Source organism: Perca fluviatilis, chromosome 2 (assembly GCF_010015445.1).
Source record: "Perca fluviatilis chromosome 2, GENO_Pfluv_1.0, whole genome shotgun sequence".
NCBI lineage: Eukaryota > Metazoa > Chordata > Actinopteri > Perciformes > Percidae > Perca > Perca fluviatilis.
In genome coordinates, this window is record NC_053113.1 from 33,349,088 (window position 1) to 33,370,304 (window position 21,217).

At 39.6% G+C, this 21,217-nt stretch overlaps 2 protein-coding genes across 4 annotated transcripts; one reads left to right on the forward strand and one right to left on the reverse strand.

Annotated features, from left to right (window-relative positions):
- Nucleotides 1–435: 435 nt before the first annotated feature.
- si:dkeyp-97b10.3 (NACHT, LRR and PYD domains-containing protein 1b allele 3) lies at nt 436–15,685 on the forward strand. 3 transcript variants are annotated; one of them, XM_039786563.1, is made up of 18 exons: nt 436–893; nt 3,518–3,549; nt 4,568–4,959; nt 5,720–5,752; nt 5,993–6,052; nt 6,614–6,646; nt 6,752–6,787; nt 7,180–7,221; nt 7,311–7,360; nt 7,499–7,551; nt 7,643–7,869; nt 8,442–8,695; nt 11,753–11,878; nt 12,073–12,208; nt 12,477–12,524; nt 12,609–12,680; nt 12,848–13,138; nt 14,321–15,685. In XM_039786563.1, the coding sequence occupies exons 3-18, from the start codon at nt 4,947–4,949 to the stop codon at nt 14,347–14,349; spliced, it is 1,503 nt and encodes a 500-aa protein (XP_039642497.1). In that variant the 5' UTR covers nt 436–893; nt 3,518–3,549; nt 4,568–4,946; the 3' UTR covers nt 14,350–15,685. The 3 variants fall into 3 exon arrangements, with proteins under 3 accessions (XP_039642497.1, XP_039642480.1, XP_039642488.1); XM_039786546.1 differs by lacking the exon at nt 4,568–4,959; XM_039786554.1 differs by lacking the exon at nt 4,568–4,959 and having other exon boundaries at nt 6,617–6,646.
- Nucleotides 15,686–15,813: 128 nt separating this feature from the next.
- il12a (interleukin 12a) lies at nt 15,814–18,674 on the reverse strand. The gene is made up of 6 exons (XM_039784478.1): nt 18,124–18,674; nt 17,895–17,984; nt 17,520–17,561; nt 16,616–16,756; nt 16,444–16,485; nt 15,814–16,278 (listed from the first exon to the last, which is right to left on the reverse strand). The coding sequence occupies exons 2-6, from the start codon at nt 17,949–17,951 to the stop codon at nt 16,138–16,140; spliced, it is 423 nt and encodes a 140-aa protein (XP_039640412.1). The 5' UTR covers nt 17,952–17,984; nt 18,124–18,674; the 3' UTR covers nt 15,814–16,137.
- Nucleotides 18,675–21,217: the final 2,543 nt, after the last annotated feature.

Here is a 21,217-nt window from a genome sequence, read left to right on the forward strand (position 1 = left end):
CTCTCTGCCTAGTTTCTCTGTACTTTACTAGGATAGGTGCTTTTAGGAGAAACCTTTGGCTGTGTGAAAGAATTTGCAAAAATGTAATTATATGGAGCCTAAAATGTTAATTGGTCTCACTTTATTCTCTGTTATCATTCCACAAACAACTTGGCCAGACATGCAGCTGATTTCAGTCTTGTATTATGTGTAACAGCAAACATCTCCTTATCAACTCGACCTCCTATTTTATTCTTGGGAGCTCTGATATTTAAAAAAAAAAAAAAAAAAAAAAAAGTGGCAAAGGCCCGGCTGTAAATCATCAACATGACTTTACAAAGGCCATGCTAAAGGCGGGATGCGGCACCCCGCCCACATGTGGCGTTCATTTGTGCGCTTTCATGCACTGCGCGCTGCAACTGCGCAGCACCGCTGATTCTAAAAGCTACGCCTTTTGCTGTGAACGGCGCAGTTATGAATGGCATGATGTGAAGATTTATGTTAAATTTGTGCGTGCACACAAACAGCGTTTATAAGAGGAAACAAAGTACATCCACATCTCAATGCAAAACGGCTGTTTTCATTTTGGATTTTTAGGAAACCATGAGCGCCTGTTTTGGGTATTAACCCATACTTTGTTTTGCTTTGCTGAAGGGATGGGACGCTGCACCCAAAGGGACAAGTGAAAAGAAGTAGTTCAGCCACGAGGGCTCCGATGACCATTCTTGCGCCAATTAACTGCCTATAGCCCTTTAACGAGACACTGATAGCCGATGATAGGGTCGTATTGCCTTTCAGGTGCTTTTATGCGCAGCCGCTGCACGCTGTGGAACAACAGAAAGCATAACAGGATTTGGTTACAGGATGGTGGCGGAGATGGCGAGCTGCGGAGCGGCTTGTCACCTGGAGGACGGGTAAGACTTTATTTTTTTGTTGCTTAACAGACAAGTGTTGACCTCTGGCTTTTAACGCTACGTGATTGTGTTTCATCGTGTACAGTTCCGAAAACGTGATGCCTGCAAGAGGATGCAGCGCTAAAACCGCGCCGCGTAAACACAGGAAGTCAGTGTGGTGTCTTTTGTTGTTGTCGGTTATGGGCTCATGGGTTTTGTGCAAACGCCTTTTTTAAGTTAAAAGAAACAAATGTACAACGAATGCGTTCTCGTTATAGACACGTCTAACCGAACGAAGATACAAAGAGGGAGCGCAAGAGAGCCGCGATCTCTTTGTTGGTGTTGCTCTCTTCTGTCTTCGCTGCACGCTGCTCTGTTGTTACATTGTGATGACTCACTGACAACAGTGTAACATCATGCTGTCTGGAGAGACGATTGATGAAGACAAAAGATGAAGATATAAAGTCATTATTTGATTAAGTTATATACTACATGTAAGTTAATAAACTACTAAAACCCTTATATCAATATTAAAAAGAGAAAAATAACCATAAGTGCTGATGTCAATGTAAGCTCAACACACTAATGGACTACAAACATGCACTCAAATATAACTTCCTGCTTGCAGTTTTTAATTATGGTTGATGTTGCAATGAAACACACATGTTTTCACCAACATGCAGTGCCTTGGTTGTTGTTTTTCATTTTTGAATAGGATTCATGCCTCATATGTCTCTAATAGTTACAATATTTACTATCAGTTGTATTGTGAACCACAGGTGAGGTGATACTGATGACTCATTGTCCTCTGTGAATGTTGTTGTTGCTAGGGTACCATTGACCCCGTGTTGAGGGCCGGAAAAGTCCCCGAATGAACAGCACCACACCGAGTTAAACAATAACGTAAACATTGTACTAAAAACTTTAAAATTAGAATGAAATGTCCGTGAGGGACACATGAGTAGGCTCACTTTTTAAAGGTAACTTTGTTTGGGATGCAGTGTCAAGACAGAAATGAGCCTTTTTGTGATGTTTATGACCAACTATTAAGCTCCTAGTGAAAGCAGTGAGGTATAATATTAACGACTGAAAGTAGCCACAGCTTTTGTTGTTGTAGATACAGGCCAACTGGCAGTTGCTTATCTACACACAGGCCCTGTCTCTTCATTGTGTTTATGGGAAGTTGTAGAACGTGTGTAAAAGTTGTGGCTTTTATCTTTCAGCCAGATACAGACCAACGCCCTCACCGATGAGTCTGGTATCATATTTTGTGGGAGGAAGATAGAAACAAGTGAGAGCAGAGAAAGTCATGCAGGGATTTTATTTATGGCCTGAAAACATTTGAGCCACGGAAAAGGCACACTTCGCTCAAAGGAAGAGATGACTACCATGGCAACTAATGAGCTGGCAGTGAGAACGAGTTGACCGTGAGGAGGAGAAAAGAGTGTTTCCTGGACAGATGTTTGAAAAACAAAGGAAACCACAGTGCCTTATCAGGATTAACAGACTCCAAATAAAAGACCACCATTTGGTCAGGTTTAATAATCCTAATTTCCTGATACATCGTTTTGCTTTTGATCACACAGTTCTGTATTTTTACAACCGAGGGAGTGAAACAGGAAAAGATGGGGCGGGATATGACCTAATTTTTCATGCATGCTGGTGGTGAACTCGTTCTTCTTGTGGGGTTGGCTCTCTATCTTTTCCCCCTGTCGGATCTCAGGCGTGTTGCCTCTTGTTGAAGCCCAGACTGCGTCAACAGGTTGCACCAGTCATCTGCCCAGACAACAACATCATCTGAACCATTGCACTTAAAGTTGGCTCATTGTTTGATTGATATACTACATTCCTGAAAAGTCGAGCACAAATAAAACATAGTCCGGAGGAACTGGTATTGATGTCTGCTGTGCAGGGCTTGGCGATATGGTTGAAATTAATGGCATGGTATTGATAAGAATTTTTTTTCTTATACAGATGTAACAATATGGCAGATGTATGACAAATTCCATGCAAAACATGCAGTGACATGCTTTGTTGTGTAAAACAAATTTTGAATAACTCATTTTGTTAGTTTTCAGTTTACAATGTGTTTGGAATTAGTGATTGAGACACCAGAATGTTGTCAAACGATAACACCATACTATCATATCGTCACAGTACGTTACCACTGAAAGTAAATAAAGGATTACATTGAATATGAATCGTCCAGCCCCACTGCTGTGTCTGAGTTATGAAAGCAGAAAAAGTGTCCAGACCAGTTTTGTTTAATGGCAAAAAGTACCCAGCCAGTATCTTTCCATGGTTCCTGGTTTCCTGTACCATCAACACTACCCTGACTAGGAGTTTGGGTGGAAAAGTGAATCTATCATTCGATGGGGTGGGTTGGTGTCAGATGTGTGAAAAATGAACATGCAGTCAGCTTGTGTGTCAGCATGTACCCATTTCCTGTTTTTCTAATTCATTCGACTGCGTGTGTTCCTGACCGAAAGCAGAAGTGGTGTACTATGAGAGCCTGCAGCTGCACGGTTTTAAGAGCCTTCACTTTCAACCTCTAAATCCTCCCGTAGTTGTCATCACACCTCCCAGACCTCCCTGACATGAGTGTAACTTAAAGTGGTCTGAATGTTTTCTCCTCTGCCCTACAGAGACGGAGATATCCCTGCACCTGGAAACAAAGGTAAACATCAGCCCATTTTCATTATTTCCCTCCCCCTCATGTTCCCTTTCTCATTTCACTTTCTCACAAAGTCCCACAGAGCGACACGTGTCTGTGTTGTTTTTCTTTACAGTGATTGTGCTATGTCTCTCCTGTGGCTCCTTTGCTTAATATTTAAAAGGTGTGCATCCCCATCAATTATTCGTCACCACTTTTGTTTTCCTTTCTTTCTTTTTCCCTTGCAACCTTTTTCTCATCTCGCTGTTTGGCCTCCCTGATTTCAATATAATTTGCCTTGAAGGGCAGCAATATTTATGCACATAGAGTCAGACAGTGGCTTGGTCCTCACTCATGCATTTGCTATTTGTAACACTGCACACCAGTACATAAATTATATTCCTTTTTTTTCAGACTTTCCTCTAACATTTGTTTTATTTGCTTGTGTCCCTTTACCTTTTCACACCTTAAAGAATGTTCAAATTAAATAATAAATGGCCAACACCAATAAATAACACTAGACATAGTAGTTATACATATGATAGTGATGATAACTGGGAATGCAGCAATCTGACTTTTTCTCTCCTCATACTGATTACAATAAAAAAAACTCAAGGTGCTGCCAATATGCATTACAGATCCAATGTGAGTGCTGTATATTTTTTCTCCAAATTTCCCAAACTGTGTGGAACTCATTAGGATAATGTTCGTGTAAGGTAACATGAGAGATTGCTGTGGTGCTCAGAACTATGTTGGTGGCCCCCCGTGTCTTAATGAATAGAACAGATAGTGAAAACACTGAATTTTATAATGACACCGGCCAGGAAACTGCATTTCTTGTGGTTCGCTCATGTCTGTACACCACACATCAACCTTTTCATGCCCTTGGTTTTGCTATTTCTCTAGAACCAGCAGATGGCAGACAAGATCCATGAAACGATCCAAACCTTTGACGCTGTAAACAAGTGTGTGTTGTGTTTGCACTTGCATGTGTGTATCTGTGCGGGTGTTTATCTCCACCTTGTTTGTCTGTCTGATGAAGGGAAGCGGCCTAGCCAGGGTGAAGAGGGATGTCTGCTGGCTCAGATGAGGCAGCAGCAGCAGCAGAGAAAGAGATTGGCCATAGGAGGCATATGAGGACAAGGAGAGAGAAATGGAAAAGGGAGAGTGCAGAGAGAGGTGATGCAGACAGATCGAGCGGAGTAGAAGAGAGAGATTGATGAGGCAGGTGCTGCAAGTGGAGCAGCGATATGGCAGCATATGCTTGTTAGTCTAAGATAAAACTCTGTGGGCCAGAGAGGATGGGCTCCATCCATTAGGCGGCCAGGCACTCAGCCAGATGGCCCAGTCCATGGACATTCACTGCTGCTGGGAAGAAAGCAGCAGCAGCAGCAGCAGCGCCTCTGGACCAATCTGTATAAATGTGCCAGAATGGTAATGCATAGCACTTATCACAGGCTTCTTCACAAGGTGCCACAGTTCAGCTGCTAAGGAATCATGAAAATGTCAAAGATGGTGGTCTAAGTCAGACATGGTAGGGCTTTTTTGATGACTAATATGGATGAAAACAAGAAGTGCACAAACATAGAAGTAAACTAAAAGTAGAGGTCTCTCACTGGGGCTGCACCTGTTGAAGGATAAGCCCCAGTGACAAAATTGAAGACTCTGTTTCTACACTTCTACTAATTTTCTGACAGTGTGAGTGTTGAGTTTAGCAACGGGGCATGTAGTTTTCTCTGTTAAATAGGCTTTAATCCATGAGAAAGTAAAGAAGCAGAATATTTATAATGTGTATGCCCCCCTCCCCCATACAGTAATAGATTTGTTAGTTGAAAATGATTAGTGAAATATAAAAGCATTACATATTATTAGGCACTGTTGTTTTTTTTGTTATGTTTTCTGTTCAGGTAAAATTAACACGAGACCCTTTTCTTTAAGCCTTACTATTCCTAAAACCTAAAGTTGGTCATGCATTTACTGCCGGGCAATATAATAACTACAGAAATGGGTTGATGATGCTAAGTGGTGCAGTTCCTATGAAGAGGATGATGATGATATGGTTAAGAACAAATATGAATAATGATGTAATAATAGCAATGACTAATAATTGTTATTACATTTTGACATTATTGCATCGGTTTTTCCATACCAAACAACACTAACCTCAAAACAATGACTTTACAATTTGTTATAGATAACCTGACAGAAAGTGACAGCAGCAGTTCAGGTGAGCACAAATATCACACTACAACAGTTTCACTCGTTTGTTCTTTCCACAACTTGTACAAAAACTTAGTCATCTCCAGAAAACTACATTTGTTCTGACATTTAATTCCTTTTTCATATATATACAAAGTAACACCTAACCTTCCTGGCATGCATCCCTGTTACTCATCATTCATTGGAAATTCAGTGCAACGTTTTCACCTCTCTCACGTTTCCCTTTCCATATTGATTCATCAAACAGAGAACACAGGAACGTCCACTGAGGACAGCTCAGAGGAGGAAGAGGAGGATGAGGATTCTGGTGAGAGACGCACTTTTGATTTTGTAAAGTGCGCTGATACCATTCTCATATCTGTACGTTAAAAATGAAGATAGCCAGCACACCGTTAGCTTAGCTTAGCCAGCTAGCCTGGTTACTTCTTTTTTTTTTTATTATTATTTTTTGGGCATTTTTAGGCCTTTTATTGACAGGACAGCTGAAGACACGAAAGAGAGAGAGAGGGGGAGGAATGACATGCAGCAAAGGGCCGCAGGTTGGAGTCGAACCCGGGCCCGCCGTGTCGAGGAGTAAACCTCTATATGTGGGCGCCCGCTCTACCAACTGAGCTATCAGGGTGCCCAGCTAGCCTGGTTCTGTCCAGGGGTAGAACAAAAAGGGGTAGTACTTAAAGGTCGCCAGACAACCATGGGAGGCTTCAGGACCAAACGAGATATAACGCGACGCGTTATTAGTGAGCTTTAGAAGTGTTGGTTTTTGTTACCCTTGGACAGAGCCAGGCTAGCTCTTTCCCCCCGTTTCCAGTCTTTGTTTTAAGTTCGTTTTTATTAGTTTCTCTGTTTCTCACTCTCTTTCTTTCACCAGAAGGCTGTGCTGAGAAGGACGGAGGAGAGGAAGGTAAGAACCAACATCCTAGAAAACCTTTTGTGGCTCAAGGATTTAACAAGATAAAGAACAAATGGTGTTTTAACTCTGAGTTGATCTCCTTTATGTTCTTTGCAGACGATGAAGAGGCCCATGCAGAGGGTTCTAACAATGGTGCGAAACAACATCTACAAAATATCAGTACCTACCTTTGCAGACTAAGCCAACTGGTCTGCTTTTTAAAACTGTGTTGTATGTTGTTTACATCGAGACGGCCATGTCGACTTGTTGCCATAGTTTCCATGGCTTTAGTGGTAAGTCAGCGGGCCCTAGCCGCAACCGCATCTTAATGGCAGCCATACTGCATAATTACTCCACAAAATGTCGGACTCTGCTGGCTTTTTTGGAACACTGAATTCGATTGAGCGTGCTCCACCCTCGCTCATTTGGAGAAGTTTGTCTAGGGTAGCTGCTAAAGGCTTAACACAAGCTCTCAGCCTCTCACATATGCTTTTCATATAATTATACATGTAATAATATTGGACTTTAATTATTTCCCCCTCTAGATTCAGTCCCTGGACCTGTAGTAGAGGTTTCAAATGGGAAAGGTAAGCAGATCGTAACTGATGTGATGTTCTGGAGGTAGTGTCACGTCTCCTGTAAATAACATCCCGTTTTTTGTCATACGCCCTGACAGATGAAAGGCCCTTCAAATTATGCTGTGAAAAATGCAAAGCTATCCAGCAGGTGAGCTCAGGGACCAGATCATAATTTTTCCGATATTGGCCTTCTTCTTGTGCACATATCCATCTATAGTTGAAACAATGTTTTATTTTTACTGTGTTACAATTGTCCAAAGAAGTAAACACATGGTTTGTTTGACAGAGCCATGGCACTGAGCTTGTTACCCCCAGTAGGATCTCTAAGGGGCGATTCCAGTGAGTACGACTGTCTCTGCCACTGATCTGGTCTGTGCACATTTATATTGATTCTGTGCACAGCATCACTGGGACTCTGGGTGCATTCTAGGGTGCAGCTGGAAGGAGAGGGCACATACGAGTGTTCGGTCACCGGCCTGGTGTTTGAAGCATCGGAGCGGGTCCTCGTGCGGTACTCGGTCTTGTCCTGGTCCAAGTTTGGCGCATTCCTCCGGGACTCCTGGAAATTTGCTGGACCAATCTTTAACGTGGACACAGTCCATAAGGACGCGTCTGTCCTCACATCCATCCAGTTCCCTCACTCAGTCTGCCTTGCCGGTGAGAATGAATATCAGGGCTGTCACTCTTCTATGTTCAATATATCCCTTGTGTGGTCCTTCGGGTCACCGGCACCCGAAGGACCACACAAGGGTTACGTAGCTCCGTTTGTTTTGTTGAGAATTGCTCTCTAAACCCTGTCTCTTGTAAAGTAAGTAAGTAAAGTTTGTTTCTAGAGCACATTTAAACACAGTTTAAGCTGACCAAAATGCTGTACAAGCAAGCACTACGGTGCTGTATTAACCCTTATTTTGTCCTTCGGGTCACCAGGACCCGAAGGACAGGGGGGCAGCCTAATTCATAATTTTGTATCTTGGCTTCCTGTGGGGAGTCCGTGGCCCATAAGGCAATGTCATGAACATCAAATATTTCCAACAAAGATGTCGCCTCAAGGTTTAATTTAGTTGATAGCTGTCATGAAAGTGAAGGTGCAACTCTTTAATAATTATGACCCATCTAAAGGCTTTACAGAAAATAGTTAATTTTAGAGAGCATCATAATCTTTTATCTATGATTTAAAGCTGCCCTAGGTGAAACAAAAAACCTTCTCTTTCCGTATTATTGTCACACAGATCCAGAAAAGGAGATGACATTCAGTGTCCTGCACATAAAGGACAACCGTCCACTCATCGAGCCGACAGTGGACCACTCAGGTAGCCACGTTAAGTGGAATGTGACGTCCCTGTCACCCGTGGGTCCCATCATTCAGACGAGCCAATCTGTAGAGCGCCATGGGGTGGTCCTGGTCTACAAGCAGCTGGGCAGTGACAACAACAACTACAGCTTCCACGTCTACTTGGCCACCAACAGTGCATCCGACATCAAGGTAAGCGTCTGTGAATACTGTATGTGGAACTGAATTTATTTCTTCTCTACAATAGACGATGGACAGTTTTCCTAATCCTTATTTAACAAGTGCAACACTGTCTGGTCATTAGTCTTCACTGTAAACTTTTACTACATTTTTAAAACTGAGAAAAACATGACAGCTGTTTTGGAAATGTGGTCAGATTTCTCCAAAACCTCCTGTAGTTGCAGGAAATCTTTTACAAAAGAACTTTCTTGAAAGTTGCTTCCACCATCTGTCTACTGAGGACTCCGGAACATTTCTGTATCTGTTCGCGTATTGTGATGAAATACTGCAGTTACAACACTGGATACAGTGCACACAAGTTTATGGTCTGAATGGCAGAATAAATACATATACACCTGTATTAAATGCACATCTTATGCCTAGCTTCTTAAGAGACCGTAATATATTTCACATTACCATGTTTTAGATTAGATTCAACTTTATTGTCATTGTGCAGAGTACAAGTACAATGACAACGAAATGTAGTTTGCGTCCAACCAGAAGTGCAAAAAGGGCAGAAAAGTGCAATGTGATATTCAAGTATAAACAGGTGGTGCATAGGCAGGACAAGAAATATATTGCTTAAATATAAGAAATATAATTGTTATAAGAGCAGAATAAATATGGCTGTGTAATATGAACAATGTATGAACATGTACAAATATGTGCAATGTAGCAGCAGTGACATAAAAATAGTAGTACGAATAATATAGATATATGAGCAGAATATATAATAAGAAAAACAATAAATATGCATATTCTGTATGAACCATATAGACAGATATGTACAATATGTACAACATTATAAGTAGTGAGAATAAGTGTATGTGCAGGATGAATAGTATGAAGAGCAGTAGAATATGGCTACGTATAGGTGTGATTACAGTATGTACATTTGTAAATAAATAGAACAGTATGGGTGGGATAGGGTAGTGTAAATTGTTCGGGGGGGGGGGGGGGACTTAGTTGGTTAATTGTCACCGGGATGCCGAGCTAGAGTTCAGTAGGGTGACAGCTGCAGGAAGGAAGCTTCCTCTGAACCTGCTGGTTCGGGTGCGGAGAGACCTGCAACGCCTCCCAGAGGGGAGTGTGATGAGAGCAGGCTGTGGTCTCACGCATTAGAAACAAAACTGTTAAAAGCTCCACATTGAACACGTGAATGAGCCAAGTTTTGTTTGACAGTGTGACAACCTTCTCGTGACTCTGCACATTTTGTGTTTTCATTTAGGAATTTTCCCCCTATGACGCGAGATTCAAAGGAAAAAATAAATAAATAAACAAACCTAAAAAAACCACAAAAAAAACTTCCTTGCATGCACGCCGCAAAGAAATATTCGTGAAACCATCATCTTAGTCCCCTACATTTTTCAATCGTGACTTTCAATCTTACTTGCTGTATAAAACTCCAGCAAAATGCCTTACCTATGAAATTAAAACCGATTCAGAGCCTAAACTTAACTTTCACTTCTTGTTCATAATTTTATAATGGCACTGGCTTAGATGATGTAAGACTTTATACAGTAGACACAAGATTTCCCGGTTTGTGTAATACACTGAAGCAAAGACCTTTTGTTGTGATGAGGTTATACAGTGTCGCAATGCAAAAATACTATGATGTACCACATTATGTTGTTGAAAAGCAGAAGTGTCTGCATCTGGTTCAAGTGATCAGTGACTCTCTGATATTATCATAATCAGAAATACTTTATTGATCCCCTGGTGGAAATTGGGTTACATTACAGCTCCCATTTTAGAAAAGATACAGTATATATAAATACAGTGGTAGAAGTATTCAGATCCTTTACTTAAGTAAAAGTACTAATACCAGGGGCGGCCTCTAGCTCACCCAGTAAGAGTGTTCGCCCCCACGATGGCGGAGTCTTGCAGCGGCGCAGGTTTGAATCTGACCTGCTGCCCTTTGCTGCGTGTCATCCCCCATCTCTCTCCCCCTTTCATGTCTATCCTCTGTCACAGTCTAAATAAAGAGAAAATCCCCTCCCCCCAAAAAGAGTACTAATACCACACTGTAAAAGTACTATATTACAAGTAGAAGTCCTGCATTGAAAATCTTACTTAAGTAAGAAAAATGTAGGAAATGTACTTGAAGTAAATGTACTCAATGCAGAAAAATCCTCAAATTTTAGAAGCTGGAAATGATCTAGACAGTTCTGTCAATCAACGTGGTGTTTAATCGTCTAACCATTTCAGCTGTACTTGTAGGCGTATATACTGTTGGGTGGTTTAATTTATAATAACACATTGTATTTTATAATATTATGTATGTGTTTTGTGTGCAAAAATCTTAATTTGTAAGGTAACTAGTAACTTAAGCTGTCAGATTAATGTAACTGACTCAAGTAAAGTACAAGTACCTCAAATCTGTACTTAGGTACAGTACCTTAGTAAATGTACTTAGTTACATTCCACCACTGTATAAATATATGAATATGTAAAACTATGTATACTACAATATACTATACCAACAGTGTAAATAATAATAATGCTGAAAATGGGATCTATGATTAAGAGGATTGCAAGAATAGTATAGATAAATAAGCAGCACAGTATTGATGCCGGAGTCAACCAGAATAGTACACCCTCTGATATATTTTACAGTCATTTCATTGTAATAAAGGTCAGTGATATGTATTGGAAATGGTATCGATGCCGCTAGTGTGTGTATTACTGTAAGTGCACCACGTAGTTCTGACAGCTAAATGGCAATATTGCTCAGTCATTTTCTAACGCAGTACTGCTGCTAAGGTCACTAAGGAAGTGGGTTTGTGGTTATGTGTGTGTTTGGCAGGACGCAGCTGGTGAATAATCATACTTCATTTATTGTAACCCGCACAGTTCCTTGAAATATATTAACTACAATTATAAATATATCTTCGGAGACGCCTTCAGTTTTTCAACTCCGACCATGGAAAATTTGTTTTTATTGAATGTTCTCAGCACGCTCACCCTACTGCAAGGATGTGACTTGTGTTGTGCTTTGTCTTGTCTTCCTGCTGTCCCTATGTAAACCAGGATATAGGCAAGCAGGTGCGGTGCTACAAAAATCGCTACAAAAAGATAGAGAAGCCTCCCACATGTAAACTGGATGAGGGGATGTATCGACTCCTGAGCGAGCCAGAGGGAGAGATCAAACCTCAGGTGTGTCTCTTTGCATATGCATTTGTGTCTGCTCATGTGCAATCGTTTCAACTTATGTATTAAAAACACACAAATATACAGTATATGCATTGGTTTCCCAATAAAATTATGTTATATATATATATATATATATATATATATATATATATATACATATATACAAATATACATAATTTTTATGTGTCTCTGTGCAGGATTTGAAATTCACTCTTGCGGTGACTAAGATGAAAGGCTACTTCGAAGCGTTCTTTGAGCAGCCTCCTCCCTTTAAACTGTCTCTCATAGAGATTAACACTGAGGAGACTGTATGGTCCGCCACCATCAGAGAAGGTACCAGTGCATTTAGTCTCCACTGAACACGTTTGGTGATTTGAGGGTGAAAAAAAAAATCCATATTAGTTTGAAAAGTCATATTTTTCACACATTTTTCTGTGTGAGAGGAGAACTGGAAATATAGATTTTTATCTGCAAATAAGCCTAAAAGTGTTTACTGGTCTCCACATGTATTTTTTTTTCTGTTTATAGAGTTTGTTTGCATGGGTGAAATTCGGTTTCCACTCCAGAGTGATGATGACTATCTTTTTTTCTGTACTCTCAGGGGACTGTGTGGATAACACTGAAAAGAAGCCAAGGAAAAGGACGAGCAGTAAGCTTCTTGTTTTTAATCCGATATATTTTTCCATCACAACATGCTTTCAGCTTCTACAGCTTCTCCATATCTCTCTCATAGGCAGACAGAGGAGCAGCAGCCCCTCAGAAGAAGAAACAACCTGTAAAAGGCCTCGATGGCAGGATGAGTCAGGTGAATTTCCACGTCTTTTTTTTTTATTTATTTTTTTACTAACTACTGATTTAAAAGAACCTCAGCCACACACTTTGTTTTGCCCCAATCAAGTCAACAGAAACCAGTCCATACACCTGTCTGTCCAAAATTACACTAAAATACAGTACCTGTGCATCTTTTCCCAGATGGAGTGAAAACAGTGATGACTCAGGGCCAGGACATGTCAGAGAAGCAGCTGCTGCAGGTGGCCAAGCGGCTGGGGAAGGAGTGGAAGCAGGTGGCCATCTTTCTAGACTTGACATCCAGGGAGCTGGATGACATCCAGGCAACAGAGAAAGATGTGACCATGCAGAAGCTGAAGATGCTGGTGGAGTGGAAGAGCAGAAGGCGGCCGGGAGAGGCCACGGCAAACCAACTGTGGAAAAGTGTGAGGGAACTGGATGACTTGCCAAACGAGGTCCATCAGACACTGCAAGGTAATAAACTGCAGACATGCATATGAACACCATCTAATAGATTGAATAATGATGGATTACCATAAACTCCTAGTCTGGCTCACCGGATGTACATTTCTGGGAAAATGCCTGGATGTCCCTCTCTTTCTGCTATTTCCGCCATCTATTTTGCAACGGCAGTCGCCCAGTATGGTTGTAATTGGTTTAAAAAAAAATACAAACAAGCCCGAGCGTCTCCCCCCCCCCCCATCCCAGATCGATAGATGGTGTAGCCAGATTATACTTCAGCGCTGATGCAGCACTGTGGAGATAGGTCTGGGAATGTGAGAAATAAATACCCAAGCTAAAATTATAAGTTAGTCTTCTCTTGTGAAATGACAATCGGCCATAATTTTGATGATTGATAAATCATTCCACATCTACAGCCGTGCCTGCGGCTCTATAAGGCTGTATTTAGGCACGGCGGTGCTTTGAGCTAAATGCTAGCGTCAGCGTGCTAACATGCTCACAGTTACAGAGAGAACCTGTTGATGTTTAGCAGGTATAATTATTTTTTTAAGCGGCCGGCGCCACCCGGAGCTTCCCACTTAGCTTCCTTTTGGCTCTTCAGAAACCTATAATGGGTGATGTCATGGAGATTACGTCCATATTTGAGATTTATAAATGCGAAGATGTTATTCTCTCAGTCAAACTTTTTTTTTTTTGCCTGCTGTTCAGATTAAATAAACTATTTCATGACATCATATTAGTAACTAGCCCTCATCTAGACACAATCTCCTGATAAAATGTGTTCCGCGAAGGATGTTGAAAATGCAAACTCACCACATGGATATGGTGTCTACTGGCAGTCTTATCTATAAAGTCAATACAAGCCATGTAAAATCAAAACTGGTGCAGAACTGCTTCCGTACCCACTGCCCACAGCAGAGTGCTTAGTGTTGCCACTGGTGGCTGTAAAATATATAAATGAGATTACAGATTTTATCACTAGTAGTGCTGCAACATAGTTGGATCCGATCTGTGACCGAAATGTCCAGGTGCCGTGACCCGTAGTATACTTGCCTGGATCAGGGGTCATTGATAACTTGTGCTAGGCACTTGTAATGTTTATACATTTTTTGTTGGTTTGATCAAAATAAAAATCGATACATCCATCATTGCTCTAATAAACAGACAGACTTTGTGTTGTGTCTTTATTTTCAGACATGATGGACAATCGAGCAGCTAAGTGAAAGAGATTGGACTTAAATGGACTGTTGGATATTTGCTGCTCCATCATCAGAAAGCAAAAGAAAATCTCAGGAATACAGCAAAGCAGAGTTGACCAATGGACCAAACGTCAGCTCTTCGTCCAATTTGTGCATCTCTTTTGAATATTTTCTGGACGTGAAAGTGAATTATGGATGAACTATGAATGGGCATTTTCCCTGATTTTTGTTCTAATGTAGTCTCTTGGTTCTGTAATGAATACAGAATGGACAAGCTGTACACAAGGCTTCCTTTGTGCAGCAAGAATTTGATGCTTAGCATTACCAGGTTAAATAAATGACCAGTAGAGGTGTAGCGGTCATTGAGATATATAGTAGCTAATTATGTAGCCAGTAACATATGTAAATGTACTGTAGGTGCTGCAGTGTTGAAACTGCAAAAATGGGAAAAATCCAACCTGTGTAACTTGTTTCACTTTTAAATGTTATGCTTTTGGGACTTTTATGAAACAATTAGGGATTACATCACATGCATGTGACTGTCCAAAGCATCACAGACTGAAGTACGTTTGTGTCTCATACATTTTTTTATACATATTTTTTTTTAACCAACTATTTCAAACCTGTGATCTATTTTTTTAAGTCTGTTTTTGTATATTTATATCTGTTTGTGTTTTATTTGACAGCTCTGAACCTGTAAAGCTAAATGGAGTTACAAGAGGTCCTGAATTATGTTTATCTTGTTTAACTTGAATTATGAATCCATTCCTGCCCACCTGTGACTGGAGCACACATCTTATTAAGTATAAATGTTGTTTGTGTGTATTATAAAAGTGTACACTGTGAGGGAAAAAAGAATCACAAACATTTGGATTCAGAGCTGAACTAAACTATTCTACTTGTGAGTGCAGCTGCAGCCTGGCAACATTCATATATTTTTTTAGGAGTCATCTTTTCAAAGCTTATTTCATAGCTGTAGGGCTTAGAACACAAAAAAACAAACTATACTGTAATCAGCCTGTGGATTTTCTAAACATCCCGATGTGATTCACAGATTTGTTTCTGTTTTGCCTATATTCAAATGACGCTGTTTCCAGACCTCTCAACAATATTTGGGGAAAAAGCTGCAGAAATGGCACCTGGATTGTTGAATCTTTTTAGGGTCTTCCATGCCGATATGATGCAGTAATGTTTACATTCAGACAACAAGCTGGTTTCCTTAAACAACCTACCAATAACATTCCAGTCCGTCCTTTTTTGCACTTGTTTTTCTATCATGTCTGAGTTCCTCCAGAAAATTGTGGTGTAATTGTATCAAAGCATATGTTGACTGAATAAAACCAGAAAAAGTTTCTATTTACTGCCTTTGAGTTTCATTGGTTCAATTTTCACTTGCACAAAAAAAAAATCACTTCCACTTCATCACTTGCTAATACCAAACAATCATTTATTATAAATAACAATAAATAACATCACAGACCATCAAATAAATAAATACATAAATACATGTAATAAATAGATCTCAAATAAATACTGTAGATACATTCCCCCAAATATTGGAATACATTGAAATGGGCCAACAGTTGTCACTAAGTGAAGAGGCTGTAGTCTGGCCAGCTAGCTTATGCCTGTGCAGTAATCATGAACACGGCTGTGCAGCATGTGCTGTGTAAAGCACTGCTTGGTTAGTAGTTGTAACTAATGGTAGTGAATGATCCGGATGGCTTGGTTTGATAAATGAGAGGAGGAGAGATAGTGTGGCATTATTGGAACGATGGTGGTGATGGTGGTGACGAGGAGGTTGCAGGATGTTTACTTCCTGTGTTCTCCTGAGGAGATGTAGCATATGGCTCGGTTGATGGTGATGGTTCGCACGTGGAAGCCCCTCATCTTCTTGCACATCTTCTGCCTGTTACTGAAGGTGTCACTTCCCCACATCTGGGCAGCATCCTCCTACAAGAGGGAAACAACATGAGTACTCACCCTGACAAAAGGTTCCCTGCGGATCTTGGAGAAAATCTTTTCCAAGGATAGATTTTGATATCAGTTTTCCTCTTAACAGACTGACAGATGAGGATTAAACGGGGAACAAACTAAAAAGAAGGAATTGAAAAATACCTCTGATGAGTTGCTCACTCCATTCGGCATCAGGGAGCAGTTCTGTATAAACCAAGGAAGATTCCATCAGGCGACTGTTAAAAGTTATTTCCCGGGAAATTCTCTCTCACTATATCTGTCTTTAAATCCTGACTGTGTTTTTACCCCTTCCACACATTCATAACAAACACACCTTCCTCAGGCTCTGTATTATTCCCAGAGTTGGTCTCAGTGCATCTTTTTCCTCAGGACTTCTGAGTGGAGAGTTGATGTAGGACTTGATAGCAGCATCATAGTGGGCCAAGTCCTCCATGATATTCATCAGACATTCACTCTGTCAAGACAAGCAAGAAAAATGGCACATCAGTCATCTGCTTTATAAAAACAATGTAGACGAAGTGATTTAATGGGTGTATAATGTAAAAATATATGGATTATGATTTGTAAAGAAAAAAACAATCTCATAGATTGTTTGTGCATGCAGCAAATATGATTAATTTTAACGTTGTAGGGGCGGCGCCCTCTAGTGGCCGTAGTAAATATGACCTGAGCAAAGCAGAAAGGTAATGTACTGTATAGCTCCTGCGGGTCTCATTAGAGCACACGTTTTTGACGTTTTTCCACTTCTCCAAAGTTTTTGGCGCTTTTTCCAATGTATTTGCGTTTTTTTTAGATAATTTGTCGCTTTTTTCTATGATGGGTAAGAATCTTTTTTGACGACTTTTTTGGGGGGCTTTGCAAGACCCAAACTGTAAGTGAGAAAGCTAAATGAGACATGCAATAATACAGTCACAATATTTTTCTAGACTTCTTCTATTAAATAAAAGCATGTCAGAAAACGAATACACGTCTGGCTCTTGATATGATTCTCATTTTCCAGTCTGGCCCTTAGTGATGTTGAGTTTGACACCTGCATTATGAATAAACGACCTAAATCGTCGTATGGTTTGGATAACTTGTTATTAGATTAATATCAAATGTAAAGCTTTGTTTAAGTGAAATAGATACTAGACTTAATACTTTTTTGTATAACATACAGTAGCGTATGTCTGTTCATTCTAAAAAGCATTTAAAAAGAAATTGTAACTTAAGCATACCTCATTGAAGGATGAATTTCTTTGCATCATACAGCCGGAGTTCTGCGGTGTTAAAAAAAAGACATTTTAAACATGAGCAATTTTGCAATTTGTTTTACCTGTCAGGTGCCCATAAGCATCTTTGGAACATATGCTTGCTTTAATATACTTGGACCATGTAATAGTTAGAGAAAGCCGAGCACAAATTATGAGGCACGAGGCTGTTTCCATAAAACAATTGTATCCTCTTTTGGAACATGTAAAACTATGCACAAAAGAATCATTAGGATTTATATTTTCCTTACACAAAAAGTAGCCTGAAGATAATTCAAAGTTGAATCGGTATAAGTTGAATAATGATTCCATTAAGATCACTGATAATTTAACGCATGTCACCTGAGTCAGACTGGGTGCGCAGGCCAGCGCTGTGTCAGGTTTACTTCTAACCTCCATTGTATCAGAGGCGATGCCATGACACAAAACATCCTGTAATAAAAAATAAGGGTATTCATTATTAATGAACTACTGAACAGAAGTGTGTGACAGAGTAAAAAAAAAAAGAAAAGAAAGGAAGACAAAAAATACAGCATCACAACATGAACACGGTGCAGTGAATAGTACTCACGCTCTTGAGCCTGAGAAGATCTCTGACATTGTCAAGGAGCTTCTTGAATGAGTCTCCGCAGTTTTCTGCGCTCAGAGTGTGCAGCGGGAGTCCTGTGGATGTGCGCCAGGTCAGGGTGATCAGCAGCAGCACACAGCCGACGGAGTCTGCATGGCAAGAGAATAATAACCATCAACACATACGGCTTATGGGTTTACTCAAGAGTTGCATGACAAAAGAGTTGATATGGAAAAAAACATATCGTATATAGGCTATGTCGTGTTTTGGGCTCGCTGACTTACAGAAATTAAAGACTGCCATCTTTCTGATCAGGTAGATAATATCTCAGCTCGTGCCTGGTAAATCAGTAGCACTGTGTTGCTGCCTTCTTATCTGATTGCATTTATATGTCAGTTTGGGGAATTTCCTCAAGAGTCTGTAATTTCCAGAGGTGTCAAGTAACGAAGTACAAATGTTTCGTTACCTTATACTTAAGTAGACATTTGGGGTATATATAGCTCCTTTACTGGAGTAATTATTTTACAGCAGACTTTTTACTTCTACTCCTTACATTTTCACGCAATTATCTGTGCTTTCTACTCCTTACATTTAAAAAAAAGCCTCGTTACTCCTACTTCAGCTCGGCTTGTTTTCATTCCGGCTTGTCATCGTTCAAAAAAACACATCAAAAACTAAAATAAAAACCTAACCAGGTAAATCACGCCATCCAGATAGAGTAAATTTGATTGTGGTTGGATGAGAAGTATAAACATACAGTAGCCTATACCATTCCGACACCCTATTGGTTTGCACGCGATCCATCGCACCTGCACATGACACAAATCACGTCACACTCCAGCAAGGAAAGAGACTCAAGAAAACTCGAGCGAAATGTCCCAACCGAGCACCAGCGAGGAGGTTGGTAGCCGGAAGACCAGCCAACCCTTCTACATCCCTGGCCGTACCTGGGAGAATTTTTCGAAATGGTTGGATGCAAAAACAACTCGTTTGCACTGCAAAAGCACCGACATTAAGTATATGATTAAAGCATCTGGTCCTTTCAGCAGCAGCAGCAGCAGCAGCATCCTCACATGGGAAATGCCATTCACCTTGCCCTACCACAATGTATGGGATCTATAGCTTCAGTCAGTACTCGGGAGGCAGCTACAGCATCTGCAAAGCACGCCAACTAAAACTATATATATATATATATATATATATATATATATATATATATATATATATATATATATATATATATACTTGATAAAAAGATTCCACCTCTTTGTGCAATTACTTCTTATTCGTTTGGGGTTTTCTCTCTGCCCACAGCACGGGTGGGCTGTGGGTTTATGACTGCTATGTTCTCACGTAAACATACTAAAACCATATAAATGGAAAGCCGTTTTAACATTTAATAGGTAGACAGAATAGTTATTGCAGATATCTCTAATTTAGGCTTATTCTTCCTAGTCAAAAAGTGACAATAGAGTGACAAATAAATTCTTACAGCAAAGAACTCAAATTTGAGATATCTACAATACAATTGCATTGCTGTGGTCCACTTGTTGTGTTAAACACATTAATAAAGGAAGTGCACTCTCTGAAACTACAGTGGTCAGTGAGTGGTTAACAGGAGTTCCCTGGCCTTTCTCTTGCTTCACCATAGAAACATCAAAGACTGAAACTTATCACCACTTTTTAAATGCAGTATATGATCAGTCAGAGGACCCACCGGCGGAGGAGGGGGACTTTCTCAGAGATACATTTATCATACTAAACCTTACAGCCATAATTTCTGTACGTTTATAACTTGAACCACAACTGACCATTCATCATATTTCATGTGAAAGAAAAAAAAATCCTAATTATGACATTAAAGGGGTTGTCCAAATTAATATGCAGTCCCTTTAAAAGCAGTCAAGCCAAACCACATGAGAGCAGAGACAAACAAACATGTCATGATGAGGCAAGACCGAAACAGAGGGAGTTGAGTCATGTTGCATGCAATGTGTGTATTCTAGCCATGAGTTGCAAGCACTGATTGCGCTTCCTGTAGTATGTCAAAATAGTGATAAAAAAAGCCATAGTATAGTATAATGAAAAAAGTCAATAAGACATAATATGTTGATCAAAGTGATAAAAAAAGTCCTAGTATAGTTATTCGAAAAGAAAGTCATAGTGTAGTAGGTCAAAAAAAAGTCATTAAAAAAGTCATAGTATAGTATGTTGAAAAAAGTGACAAAAAAGTCTAAGTATAATATGTCGAAAAAAGTGATAAAAAGTCATAGTATAGTATGTTGGAAAAAGTCACAGTATAGTATGTCAAAAAAAGTGATAATATAAGCCACAGATAGTAAGATGAAAAAAGTAAATAAGTCATAATTGTCGAAAACAGTCATGAAAAAGTAATATTATAGTATGTCAAAAAAGTGATAACAAAGACATAGTAGAGTATGTCCTAAAGGTGATAAAAATGTCATAGTACAGTGTGTCGAAAAAAGTCATAAAAAAGTAATATTATAGTATGTCAAAAAAGTGATAACAAAGACATAGTAGAGTATGTCCTAAAGGTGATAAAAATGTCATAGTATAGTGTGTGGAAAAAAGTGATAAAACAGTCATAGTACAGTATGTCGAAAACAGTGATAGAAAAGCCATAGTATAGTATGATGAAAAAAGTCAATAAATCATAGTATGTTGCTCAAAGTGATAAAAATGTCATAGTGCAATATGTCGAAAAAAGTCATGGTATAGTATGTCGAAAAAGGTCATGAAAAAGTCATAGTATAGAATGTCGAAAAAAGTCATAAAAAAGCCACATGTCGAAAAATGTCATGGTATAGTATGTTGAAAAAAGTGATGAAAATGTCATAGTATAGTACGTTGAAAAAACTCATAGTATAGTATGTCGAAAAAAGTAAAAAATAAATAAATTAAAGTATGATGAAAAAAGTAAAAAATCATAGTATAGTATGTTGAAAAAAGTGATAAAAATGTCATAGTAAATTATGTGAAAAAAAGTAATAAAAAGGCATATTATAGTACACGAAAAGTCATAAAAAAGTCACAGTATAGTATGTTGAAAAAGTTGTGAAAAGATATAGTACAGTAT